This window comes from Chroicocephalus ridibundus, chromosome 3 (genome assembly GCF_963924245.1).
Source record: "Chroicocephalus ridibundus chromosome 3, bChrRid1.1, whole genome shotgun sequence".
Classification (NCBI taxonomy): Eukaryota; Metazoa; Chordata; class Aves; order Charadriiformes; family Laridae; genus Chroicocephalus; species Chroicocephalus ridibundus.
In genome coordinates this window covers 39,977,536-39,990,944 of record NC_086286.1, presented here as the reverse complement: position 1 = coordinate 39,990,944, position 13,409 = coordinate 39,977,536, and the positions used below count along the sequence as shown (strand labels likewise).

General features: G+C 37.3%; 1 protein-coding gene across 2 annotated transcripts in view; it reads left to right on the top strand.

The window, feature by feature from the left end:
• Positions 1 to 13,409, top strand: part of PRKD3 (protein kinase D3) — a 48,353-nt gene that overhangs the window by 27,626 nt on the left and 7,318 nt on the right. For both annotated transcript variants that reach the window (XM_063328860.1, XM_063328861.1), the window contains exons 9-15: positions 374 to 497; positions 3,324 to 3,401; positions 4,996 to 5,272; positions 8,503 to 8,555; positions 8,922 to 8,994; positions 12,370 to 12,476; positions 13,060 to 13,221. In XM_063328860.1, coding sequence (XP_063184930.1) covers positions 374 to 497; positions 3,324 to 3,401; positions 4,996 to 5,272; positions 8,503 to 8,555; positions 8,922 to 8,994; positions 12,370 to 12,476; positions 13,060 to 13,221 — 874 coding nt within the window. The remainder of the gene's footprint in view (positions 1 to 373; positions 498 to 3,323; positions 3,402 to 4,995; positions 5,273 to 8,502; positions 8,556 to 8,921; positions 8,995 to 12,369; positions 12,477 to 13,059; positions 13,222 to 13,409) is intronic.

Genomic DNA, 13,409 nt, shown 5'->3' with positions numbered 1-13,409 from the left:
AGCATAGTCAACTTACGCAGACAAGAGAAAATAATAGCAATGCTGATGTTAATTGTATTTTTATGCTCGATTAAGACCAGCAGTCTCAGCTGATCGTTTTGAGAGAGAATGATTTCTGTAGATGTTCTCATTCCACTGTGTTTCTTTTGTGTTCCATAGAGTAATCTAAGTACTGTGATTCTTGCACTAGGAGAGCTAGTGGGAGCTCGGATACCTTATCAGTTTCATCGATCGATGAAATAATTTGTATGGGAAGAAAAGGTGCCTATTTCCGAAAATTATGACCTAAATGTGTAGTACCAGTGGAATTGCAGTACTGTTGTATTTTAACTGGTTAAATATTAACTGTTCTATATTTTATTTTTTCTTTAAGTCCTTCAACGAGCAATAATATTCCTCTCATGAGAGTTGTACAGTCAATCAAACACACAAAAAGGAAGAGCAGTACAATGGTGAAGGAAGGATGGATGGTCCACTATACTAGTAGAGACAATCTGGTCAGTGACTTCAGTTTCTTCCTACATTAAGTTAAATTATATCTCTCCACCAGTGTATTTTACTACTTTTATTTAGATATTCTGATTTACACTATCATTTGAAAGAACTTAGCCATGATGTTTATTATAAAGAAATCTGGTGCAAAGAAGAAATTGTAGTTTATTCAAAATTCTTTAGGTGGTGATTCAACAGTACTTTTCCTTCTCCCTTTTAAGAAAGAGAAGCATCTCTAAATTGTCTCAAATAAATTGCAGGTTTAAGATTTCACCTTTCCTCAGATAATAATTGGGAATAACTTGCTTATGTCTTCTTTCTGTTTAGCAGTTGAACTAAATGTTTGTATCAGTGTTGGTTTTTTTTTTCCAACTACGTGAAAAGACATAAAAATGACGACTACTAAAATGGTTATTTCTAATTCATTATTCTAATGGTCTAGGTGTTTGTAAGTGTTTTTGTGTAGATATGGGAACCCTTCATTCCTCTAGCAATTCACTCTATCTAAAAGTAAGCATTATTGATCACCATCTTCCCCCAAACTCACTATTCCTCTTGATGTGAGTGGAACAAAGCGTTCTGGCTTGACTGTATGTCCTTGTGTATGGAAGCATCCTCCAAAAAGACTACATTGTTTTCAGTGCTACCAATAATGATCTCTTAATTGAACCTTCTTAGGCAAGCTCCTTGGTTTTGTGTATTGAGGAGGGAGATCAGGAAGAATAAGTGGTTCCTTGGAGTTGTCCGATGGGATGGAGTGAATCCTCTTGTCTTTTGGTAGATGAATGAAAAGGATGAAATTAAGTTTGCAGTTCTCATGAAGCACAGTGTGTCACATTCAGGCTTTTCATGAAAGTCAGCATAAATACTTTTGCATTCTTTGTCTCTACACAGGAGTCTTAATTGAAGAGGTCTTCAGGAATTCAGAGAAGCAAAGTTATTTAAGTTCTGTTGAAATCAAGCTGAGGAGTGATACTAGTTAGCTCAGGATACTTTAGTATTTTTACTTTTTGTGATTGTCAACTAAACAGACCACTGCAAGTGGCCTGTCAAAAACTGCCTTACGAAACACTTCTTTAAAATACAGTTTTCTAATATCTAGATGTATTTATCACAAATCAAAATAAGTGTCTAGCATATTTCAAATGAGATTCCAGCTGAGGCTACTTAACAGACAATTATCATCAGCTGGCTATGGAAGAACTAAGGCCAGGTAGTAGACAAAGATGAATAGTTCTAGCAGTGTTAGGGGCAAATCCGGTATCTGGCTCTGATTTAATCTTTCAGTACAGCCAGTACTTTTTTCCATGGACTTCTTTGGACCTCCTTATAGAACAGTGATCAGATTGTACACCTTAGCTTAGTTTGATTCTTTTTTCATCTGTCAGTCTGTCTGCTACCTAGATGACATCTACTGGAAAAGGACGTTCAAATGAAGTGGAGTATTACGCCCCAAAGCAAGATACCTTCAGCCAAGCAAGATCTTATAGAGCTTCCTAATGGGAGCCCTAATGGGAGGAGACCATCAGCTATTTCCCCTGACTGCTTTGCTCTCCAGCATTGTCAGACTATTTCCTATTCCTGAAGGAACTCGGGCTTTCTATCAGTTCCAAAGAGGTTAATTTTAACAGAAACATCTTTATACTTCTTGCTGACTCTGGATAACGAGATATTTCACCCTTTATAATGAGAAGTTTCTGTATAATCACTTGTATTCTTTTCCTCACTCCGAGCCCATTCTTTTTCAGAATATGGTATGGGCAGGTATTGAATCCCTGAGTGAGTTACCAACCTGTTTCTTAATTACCCTCCTCCAAAGCCTTCCATGATTTAGTAAAGAGCATATATGTCCAAAGGACAGGTTCACCCTTATGCTTTCACGCAGTTTATATTCAGTGCTGGCTGGGAATTCCATTTACTTAATTTATGTCCTTGCTTTCTTTGTCTAAGTCCTACAGGTAGTCTTAGCTTCCCCATGACTGAAGCGTTTTAAGGTCCGCTGTATTAAGTTTCAAACTAGTGTCATCCTAGGCCAGAGTTAAGAGTCTTGGATTTTTGTCCCGTGAAACTGGGTTTCTAACTATGTGAGCATGGTGCAAGCAAAGTAAGTTAGATTCATACAGTCATGCTAGCTTTCTAAAAGCCTCTTTGTTTTGAGGAATGATCCTTTTCTTAAAATTACAAGAGAGTTTTGTGCAACAGGTTACTTGTGTTACTTCTTGGTGGAGACAGTATTTCTCATTGGTGCAGACTTCCAGAAAATGGCTATTTAGTCTGTCTTGATTTTTATTTCATATACACCCCATCCCCCACTGCCAAGATATTTTGTCCACTCGAATCTCATAATCTGTCTTGCTACTGTGTGCTTTTGACCTTCTAGAATTCTATATTAACAAAAGAATTAAGGGCTTGTTAGGCTTGCTCAGTCCTTGAACTCTTGTGATGTTGGTGTGAGGGCACAGAGGGAGAAAGCATGACTCCCACAGTTATTACTAAATTAAAATAATTCATGTTTTGTGAGCACATGTACCTGTGTAGGTAAGTGTTTTTTCTGTATGAGATAACTGCTGTTGTCACTGCTATAACTGTAAGGTAAGTGATATTTTTTCTTATTTGTGGAAACAACTTTATGACCCTCTTCTTGAGTTTAAAAAAAAAATAAAATCTTTATTCCCGATGTGTTTATTTTCATGTATCTAGTCTAAGATGTGACTGTAGATTAACATTGGTTTATTATTTTAGCCATTTAAAGCCTTTCTCATTTAAATAATCGGATAGCAAAAGCCATGCAAGTGTTTATTCCTTACGTTATTGTACTGTGCGTTTTGTAGAGAAAAAGGCATTATTGGAGACTGGACAGCAAATGCCTCACGCTGTTTCAAAATGAATCTGGAACGAAATATTACAAGGTAATGTATGATGAGTAATAATTATTTACTTAGTGCTTTATAGATCTGAAATCTACTTGTGAGCAGTATAACTATTATCTCCATTTCCTCATCTTTTTAATCAAAACTCTGACAGCTTAATTGTTGGCCAAAGCTTGTATGTGAGAAGGATCAAGACTAACTCTGAGAAGTTGCTTGCAGCGCCTGTTCTAATCCCCTTGAGTATGTCTCTCCTTGCATTTTACACGTACTGTTCACCTGAATTGCCTAGCATATTAAGCTTTCTTCACAATTACCAGATAATTTGTTTGTCCACTAGTCTAATGAAGGCTAGGATTTTTGAATTCTAAAAGTAGTGACTGAAAGTTTGCATGCTTATGTATTTTATTTTGAGGGTCCCAAAATTAGATTATTCCCAACTTGTATGACTGAAAGTTGCAAGCAAGATTTAGAAGAAAATTTACTGTGCAGCATGGTGTTACAGAAATTAAACTTATTGCTAAGTTTAGTATTTTATTAATATAGTAATGTGTTCGATGGTGGAATATTCATAAAATGTGTTCTAACGTATAAACAGGATTTTTCCCTTTCTTGTCTTACGCATTTAGGTGGGGGTCCAAATCTTGCAGCTTCCTCCTTTATAACATCTCTAAGATCAAGCCTTTTCTCTGTACACCCAGCTAAACTTGCCCAGATCCTTTTCATCCCTCTCTTGACCAATGCAGTCTCTTCTTCTCAGACCTCCCTGATACTTGTATTGCCCTGTGCGTTCAAAACACAGCTGGTAAAATATGTTCCTTGCTTGTTGCTCCGTTATGTCACTGCTTTTAGTCCTTTGACTTGCCCCTTTGGCCCCCCTTTTTAAACTGCTTAAATCTCAGGTTATTTGTCTTTGCTGTAAGGTCATTCACGGTTGTTGCCTTTACGTTTATTTGCTCTTCATCTTAATCAGCTACTGTCTCTTAACCCCTAATGCCAGCCTGGTGTTCACCTGCTTGTTCACTACTCTTGCCAGTGATGTGCACCTTCCCATGTGTGTGGAATGTCCTCCTCCAGCTAGTGTGAACTTGCAACCATTTCTCCCTTCAGATCTGTTCGCTAGTACTGCCTGCACCATGATCTTAAACTGGCAAGGTAGAAGAGTCAGTAGAAGTTGTTAATAGCTATATGAAAGAGAATCTTTACCAAAAACCACATCCTCTTCTTAATGTTGTCTGGTTTCACTTTTTTTCCCCCTGTCATGTTCTTCTCTAGCTAAGCTGTGTAAACTACAGGGGGAAATGGCCATTCTAGAGTTGCGCATCGTTTGTATGCGGTGGGGACATCTGTCATACTTAATGTAAATGCAGTTTGTCTGAGTAGAGAACAGCAGTTGTATTAGAGGGAGTTGTGGTGGGGCTGGAAGTCTCTCTAGGCTTGTATAGAGGGATTCAGAAAACCACGGGTGGGCAATGGTCATGCACGGTTTGACATTAGTTACGAAGCTTGATATGTTGGTTTTGTTATTTTGATGTACTTGCTTTGATTTCTTTGCAAACACTTTTAAGTTTTGAATATCAGTATATTAAAATATTATGTGCATTTTCATTTTTTAATCTTTAATATTTTTCTTCAGGAGATTCCACTTTCAGAAATTCTCCAGGTGACTCAGCCTCGAGATTTTTCAAACGTGGTGCAGGGCAGCAACCCATACTGTTTTGAGATCATCACTGACACGATGGTGTACTTTGTTGGCGAAAACAATGGCAGCAGTCATCACAGTCCTGTTCTTGCTGCCACCGGAGTTGGACTTGACGTAGCTCAGGGCTGGGAGAAAGCCATTCGTCAGGCTTTGATGCCAGTCACTCCTCAAGCTAGCATTTGCACTGCTGCAGGACAAGGAAAAGATCACAGTAAGCAGGGAGACAAGGCACTATTATTCGTATTCTGAAGCTGTTAATGGTAGAGGTTCCTTTCAGAAAAGGGCTATTTAGAGTGAGTCTGTCTGTCTGTTCTCTGCTGAATTGGGTCTGTAACTTTCCACAAATGTCTAAAAAGTGACACTCAGGTTTGTGGAGGGTGGGCAAATCCTTTAATCTATTGAAACAGGAAGTAGTAGTTTAGAATCAGATTTACTGTATGAATGCATATTGCAGAGCTTTATTGTAGGAGCATTAAGAACTCACACGTAGTTGCTGGATATAAAAAGGGACCATAGTTTAGATATTTCTAATATACTTTAAAAAATTAAATATATATATATACTATTCAGATATATCTGTATCTATCTCTCTATATATCTATTTCAGATATAATCTGAAAAAACTAAACTTGCATGCTTTTTGATGTGATCGCTTATATTTTTTTAAAAACTGTGAGATGCCAGTAGTTAAGGAGAAGAAAAGGAGGTAGTGATGCAATGTAAATACTGCCAGTGATGGAAAGAACTTTTGCTGAACTGTGGTTAGTAATAAAAAGTACCCTGTTCTTCCTTTTGTGCACCTGAACTCCCTTTCTTTCTCTGGCATATGGTCATATTCATTATAAAGGCTCCACCAAACTACGTATTGTGTTCTTTCTCTTCAGACATCTCCTTGTTCTTTGCAACGACATTCATTCACATTCTGTACTGGGATTTATGCTTTCATTCTTCAGTTTTCTTTCATCTTCGAGCTACTCCTTAATCTTTTAGCGACATTTTCTTTTGCAGGAGATTCTGAGATAAGTTTCTTGTCTCTGATGTCTGGTTATTCTGCATCAGCAACAGTTAAGAACATATAAATGCTAGTCTGAGGTAAAGGCACTTTCTGAAAATACAACCATGATCTGAATATGAAATGCCAGTACCGGTATCTGTGTTTAGTTACAGTGAAGAAACACACCTGTAAGGTGGTACCTCATAACTGGCCTTATACATACGTAAAATGCCACTTAGTTCCAATATATACATACGAAAGCACTCTTTCTTTTCTAGAACTTAAGGCTTACTGTTGCTGAGAGGCTTGCAAAGACAGTTGCTCTTTCCAAAATCAATGTTTTTGCAGATGTAAATGGTAACGTTTTTATATTGAAACTTGACAGTGGTAGGGAATAGAGACGCAGGGGTAGATACAGAGAGCAAGTATTTTAGCATGCTTAGGATTTTAAGAGTATAAGAAACTACTGTGAGTTGTGGAATGGTGTTCCCATGTTCTTAGACAACTCATCAGGCTGTTTTTTAAACTCCGAAGAGCCCACAAAATGCCTGTTCATCTCTATCCTTCCTGCACACTGTGAGCCATGAAATGTATCCCAAGAGCCTTTAAGAAAATTAGTCTTTTAGTTAAAAAAATAAACCCCCAAGGCCTCAAATACACTATTTTAAATGAGAAAAAAACCCACAAACCAAAAAAACCCAAAACCAGAAAAAAAAAAAAAAAAACAGAAGAGGAGGGATACATTGATAGTGCCTGAAATATTTGCAGCAGCAGGAATTTGTAGTGTCAAAATGACCATAAGATATTTTGTCTAGCCAATTTATACCCCATTCTAGTCAGAAAGTAGCTAGAAAGGATGTTCTTCCAGTCTGAGCCGTGGGAAGGAGTCCTTTCTGAGCTTGTACCTAGGGGTGGTTGGGGTGGGATGTTTCTTTGTGGGATGTTTCTGAGCTGAAATGAGAAAGAGAAGGTTAGTAAGCTGCTACCTGGTATAGATTACGTATTGAATCCTGGCATTACTGATTTCTTCAGAAGTGACAATTTTTCAGCCCTTATGCATTTCAAACACTAGAAAAATGGATTTATTTGGAAGGAGTAACACAAACTCTACCTACCAGATATTTTGTGTTCTGTAGCCATCTGCGGGGAAGGGTTCAGCGTGTTCTCTTTAAACAGTTTCAAGAACTGTATCTTCACTTTCTAATTACCTTGTTTTAACCTTGCTGCAGTTTATGTTGACCTTAGTAAATCTTTTGTCTACCGCCTTTCTTCTTTTCCCTTGTGTTCTGTCCTGTTACTCCAATACAGACCTGACTCGAGCCAATAATCAATTGGCTTATGCAAGGCTGTAATTCCAGTTCAGTGCAGTGTTCAGAGTGTCTTCGAGAACTAGTATTTGTTGCTATCTTAAGTCTATAAATTCCTTCTTTGAGAGAAAGCATAGGTGGCAAAAATCAGATACAGACGTTTTCTTTGTTCTCCAAAATAGTGTTTTTAAAGCCCAAGGCTCTTCTTAGGTTGGTAAAGCCTCTTTTCCAAGTGCTAGTAAATCTATGGTGTATCTTCAGTCCACCTTGTATATGAATTTGTTCTGCATTTTTTTTTTTTGGAAGTTAACATAACAAATGATAGGTGTCCATTTCTGATGTTCTTTACCTCTGTCTTGGAAGTCAAAGGAAAAGGGTATTTTCTGCCTTCCTCGCTGTACCTCCTCTTGTCCGTGCATCATAATGTTATTCCTGTAATGAAAACTTCACATCAACGTCTGCTGCAGGCTGAAAATTTTATATCTTTATCTGGTGCTTTTACTTGCAGATTATACTTCCTAGATGTACTCTTATATTCCAAAGACTTATATGCTTCTGTAGTTTATCCATGAAACAAAGATTGTTTATATTTTGGGTTTTATTGCTTTTTTAATTATCAGGTCTTCTGGTATTTGCTTTGCTTGATGTTCCCTTTTCTTATGTATTTATTTTGTATATCTTGATGCCACGGAAAATTAGTAACCACATTCATTGGACTATAAGGCATCTACCCAGTCCTCTTCCCTGTATTTCTCTATATTACTATCAGAATTCTTAGAAGTTTAATGAACTCCGATACAACTGCCACATCACTGTTGCTTTTCGTTCTCCAGATTTCTATTGTGTACACGCTCGTACTGTTCTTCTATTTTTGTAATCAGTGATATGACAAAAATAGATAAATAATACCAGCAAAACTCCCAGGGTTGTTTATCTAAATCAGTTGTGAAATTTGAGTTCCAGGGTATGATGTTTCTGCAGAACATCAATAAAAATCACTTCACCATGACTGGGTTAGAAGTCAGTGATGGGGTTTTTGGTTTTGTGTGTATTTGTGGTTTTTTTTTTTTCCCCCCCCTTTTTACTAGAAAAAGCCTGCCCATCCTATTTACTTACTCAGTTATATCTTCTTTATTGCAGAAGAGTTGTCTCTAAGTATCTCCGTTTCAAATTGCCAGGTCCAGGAGAATGTGGTGAGTCACATTTATTGTATATATAACATAATGGTGTTTGTTTACCTGGGTATTACAAAGTGATTGGTAGTAACAGTGTCTGGATGAGAAACGAACACTAGGGTATTGTAGCTAAAAGATTCTGTGTTATAATCAGGAAGTAATCTACTTACAGGGCACAGGTGTCAGTTTGTATGAATGTATGTCCCTGCTTTCTGGATCCTCTTCGGGAAGTTTGTTGTTTCTCCATTCCATTCAGGGTGGTGACAGCACGCTTTACACAGTTTGATTAATGTAAAATGTAAATACAGCTCAGCCAGTACGAATATGCTTATGAACATTTTGATTACTCCTGATGTTTGTGATTTCTTTTTTTTCTTGCATTAGGATATCAGCTCTGTGTACCAGATATTTGCTGATGAAGTGCTGGGTTCTGGTCAGTTTGGTATTGTATATGGAGGTAAATTACATTAGATTCTATTCTGCATTTATTAAAGTAGAATGTCTGTCTGCTTGATATAACTAGCCATTTCATATGTACTTAGCTGTATCTAGAATGTCTAGATGAAGTTTATCGTGTTAAAAGTTTTGTTTGGATTGCTCTACTGTTTCTCTCTGCAGTTTTATATACAGTGTTTCTTATAATTCATTTTTTGCACTTAGAGTTTTGCAGTGGCATCAAAATTGGTTTAGAAAATGCATTGCGTTTTGACCGCAGTTAAATACAAAGAAATCTCTAGTCTGAATTTGGTCTTGGTTAATGATGTGGGGTTTTTTAATTGCAAATTCTAACACTGTCATCTATATTTTACAGTATTAGAAATCATGTATTTAAGGAGGTTGTCAGTTATACCTGTTTTTAATAATGCCTGAGAGACGAGGCCAAAAGCAATTAGAAAAATACATACTTTAGTTTGTGCCTTGACAGTGTTTATGCAACCATATTATTGACATATTTTATGCAAACAGTTTTGATACAAACTTTTGTCAGCAGGATAAAGCAGGGGGAGGAATTCTTTGCTCAGAAGTTTCAGTTGTAGGTTTCAAATGTAGTTTTATCCCTTTTAGTCTTTAAAAACTTCTTTGCAACGTATAACTTGTTAATAGTATGTAATCACAAAAAGGAAATACTAGAAATGCATCATACGAACTGTTTCTTTTTTTTTCTTTTTTTTTTAATCCCATGTGTTATATCTCAAGTGTTGAGAAAACCACACAACATAAATCTGGAAAGAAAGAAAAAGTTATAACTAATGATTTAAAAGTGGTAACCTTTCTGCTGTTGTCATGTTGTCTTTCTAGTCAGGAAGTATTGTGGCTATGATTTTTCTGTGTGCCAATTGTGTAGTTAGATATTTTTCTCTATTACTTCTGAACCGTGTGATGGTCTGGTTTTACATCACTCTCTCAAGATGTCTGGTTTTTTCCCCTTGTATTTCTTAAAGCATAGTGTGAATCAAAGTATGCTCCCTCTCTTGTGAATGGAATGTGCACAAATGCAGACAGTAGTTGAATGTTTTGATTTAATTTCTATATATAGTCTCTTAAATTGCCTTTTAGGTAAATCTGCTTGGTATTTTTCATGATTCAATGCGTATAAATGCTTATGAAAGGCTTTTATTACATTAAATCTTTTCACTTAAAGATGCCTTAAAACATATAGGATATGCATACTCAGTTTCTTTAGATAAAATCACAAGCTGAAAGAGGAAGAAAAGATAATATAAAAGAGTATTCTTTTCCTGTCTCTGCACACTGCTTAATTGTTGCTGGAGAGTCAATCTGGTAACTTCTAATATTGGCTTCTTCCGCCTGTGTAGGCTTACTGAAATAATGGTAACAAACCCATTTATTTAAACAAATAAAGGTAAAATTAAGTTGCTTACATTGTTTTGGGTTTTTTGTTGTCGTGGTGTTTTTTTTGTCCTTGATTCTGGACAGACATTTACAAATGTTAATTTTACATCAAGAAGTTACAGGATATTGGTATCCAACTCCTGTTTCTTTCAGTGAGAACAGTTTACCTCTGCCTATTATGGTTAGTTTTGAAGGGTCTGAAAAATGGAGACAGGAAAAAAAAAAAAATTCTCGATAGTTTCTTACTGATGTAAAACTTGCCCTGAGACCTGGTTGGTTGTGTTTTACTCAGGGAAAAGGAATTTTCAAGCTGCTTTTCTGTTAGTCTTTCTTTGTGTTCAGTTTTTAGCTCTAGTCTAGCTTCTGTGGTGTTTTGTTCGTTTGGTCGTTTTGCTTCATGTTCTCTTGCAACCTAGCATTTGTCTTCTGGGTTTTGCACCTAGTTCATAGTTAATGGTATTTCTGCTACGTTTCAATGTAATTTGATGTCTGGTGGAGCCAGAGTCACTTTCCCTGAATCTATGATCTTATTTAAATCATAGCTGTGTGCTGTGATTTCTAATGTTTTGCCTAAAAATTGCTGATTTGCTACAAAATGACAAAATTCCCCGGATCTTTCTTTCAACAATTCTGGCTTTATGCTGTTGTCTTTGACAGTCCATTATACAGCGTATCTTTTCCTTAGGACTAATGTAATCTTTTTAAAATGTATTTTTTGCTCTTCAAGTGTTAGTTCTGTTTGGTAACTTTTAAAACCCTTTTGGACCTTGCGTGGTATCTCCATTAACTGCCTTACTTTGTCCGGTGGAGATAAGCCTGGGTTTGACCCTTTTCTCATGACGACGTTTAAGGCAGGTGTGTTAGTTGCAATTCCTGTGCCCAGCCTAAGCCCTGGCCACCAGTCCCGAGTGCAGAGCAGCAGGTGGGTGGTTAGTGAAGGCATAGCTGGGCTCCCCGGAGCAGTTCCAGTAGAGTCCCCTGTGCCTCTTGCACTCTACCTGTGTGTGTCATCCCTTTTCCTAAAGTGGCTTCCAAATCCTTCATTAAGCAGATACTGACTATTTTTTTTTCCTTTGGTGCGGACTTATTGTTCTATATTAGTTTAGTATTAAATGTCTTAGATTATCAAGGCCTTGCAGTGTGTGATCCCATTAACCTCTGTGATGTGCGTGTGATAGAAGTCAGTTTAGCAGTTGTGGAGAAGCTGGGTAAGCGTTTACAGACACTCACTTGGCCCCTGAAACATCTTCTCTGTGTATTGCAGAATGCTTCTCGTGTAGCTGATGCCGGTTGCAGCAAGGAATAATATTTGGTGCTATCACAGAATGGTTTGGGTTAGAAGGGACTGTAAAGTTCACCTAGTTCCAACCCCCCTGCCATGGGCGGGGCCAGCTCCCACTAGATCAGGTTGCTCAGCACGTTTTTCTTCTTGCCCCACAACCTTTTAGAGCTTTTTTCGAAGACAACGGACAGCCCCTGGGTGTTAATGTATTGTTCTTCATGGCACATAATTACTCCTATGCTCCCTTAAAGTATTAGATATAATTTCCTGTGCACGTGGAGCCCATAAAAGTATGAAACCACTGGAGAAGACTTGTAGGTCTTTCTTTGTATTTGGCTTGAGTAGTTTTGTTGTTTTTTTTTTTTTTTATAGGAGAGGCAATATTCTGTGGGAGTAGGTATTACATGCTAACGTGCAAGTCCCTTGCACAGACAAAAACTTCACCCAGTACATCTAATGTCAATGTGCATACCTGAGAGCAGAGTAGTAACCAGTTTAAATTTATCTGCTACCCTTCTGTCGAGGCTAATTGCTTCTTGTTACTCATGTACCAGTTGCAATTTTAAATATAGATATAGTAATATTGTACACTTGTACAAAACATACTTGTTTCCCCAAAAAAGAGTTTCAGCTGTAAAGTTTTATAGCTCTGAATTGCTTCTGCCTCTTGATGGCTGACATTGACTTTCTGTTTAGGAAAACATAGGAAGACTGGAAGAGATGTGGCTATCAAAGTCATTGACAAGATGAGGTTTCCAACTAAACAGGAGAGTCAGCTTCGTAATGAAGTAGCCATTCTCCAGGTACAAAAATATTTTTGGATCACATTGGAGTTTGTCTCAAGTCATTAATAAGATTTTGTAGTGTGTGTAAGTGCTCTGAATCTGCGTATGCGATTTCTAAATCTTTTTGTAAGACGGAATCTTAGAAGAGGGGGAGTTTGTGAGTATTTAGTCGATTTGATAACTTGGGAGTGGTATCTACCCCTGCTAGGGAATCCACTGAAGACACGTACTTTAGCTCTGTGTTGTCTCCCCCTGGGTAGCAGGAAACTCTGGATTATTTTGGCTGCCTTCCACTACTGGCTCCTCAATCTATGAGTGTTATTCTTCCATGTTTTGTACTCAAGCTACTGAGCGTATCAACTGTAAAATTAATCATTATGGATAACTTGTGTTAAAACAAATTATTCTCAGTAGTGATAATCAGCATATTTCATGGGTTGACATTTATGTTTCAAGCTAGTTTCTTCCCTCAAACATCTTGTTTTTTCATCTCTAACTCTCCACTTAACTACTTTTTGATTTGAGGCACAACATTTCTGTGTTATTCCGGATATTTCCTACTGTTTTATTTTAGTGATGTAGATATATTACTTTATTTTAGAATTTGCACCACCCTGGGATCGTGAACCTGGAATGTATGTTTGAAACCCCAGAACGGGTCTTTGTGGTGATGGAAAAGCTGCATGGGGATATGCTAGAGATGATTCTTTCCAGTGAGAAAAGTCGACTTCCCGAACGAATAACTAAGTTCATGGTCACTCAGGTTGGCATTCAGCCTCTCTACTTGTAGAGGAAAGGCTAGATTTGTCTTTTGTCATTATCTGAGAATGGAGTTTGGAGAAGTAATTTTCTGTGTTGTTATTTGAAAGAGGCAGCACAGAAGGCTGCACACCTAATGAAAGTTGAATAAACGCGGAAAGAATTTTGAATGCTAATTATGTTAAATTTTTT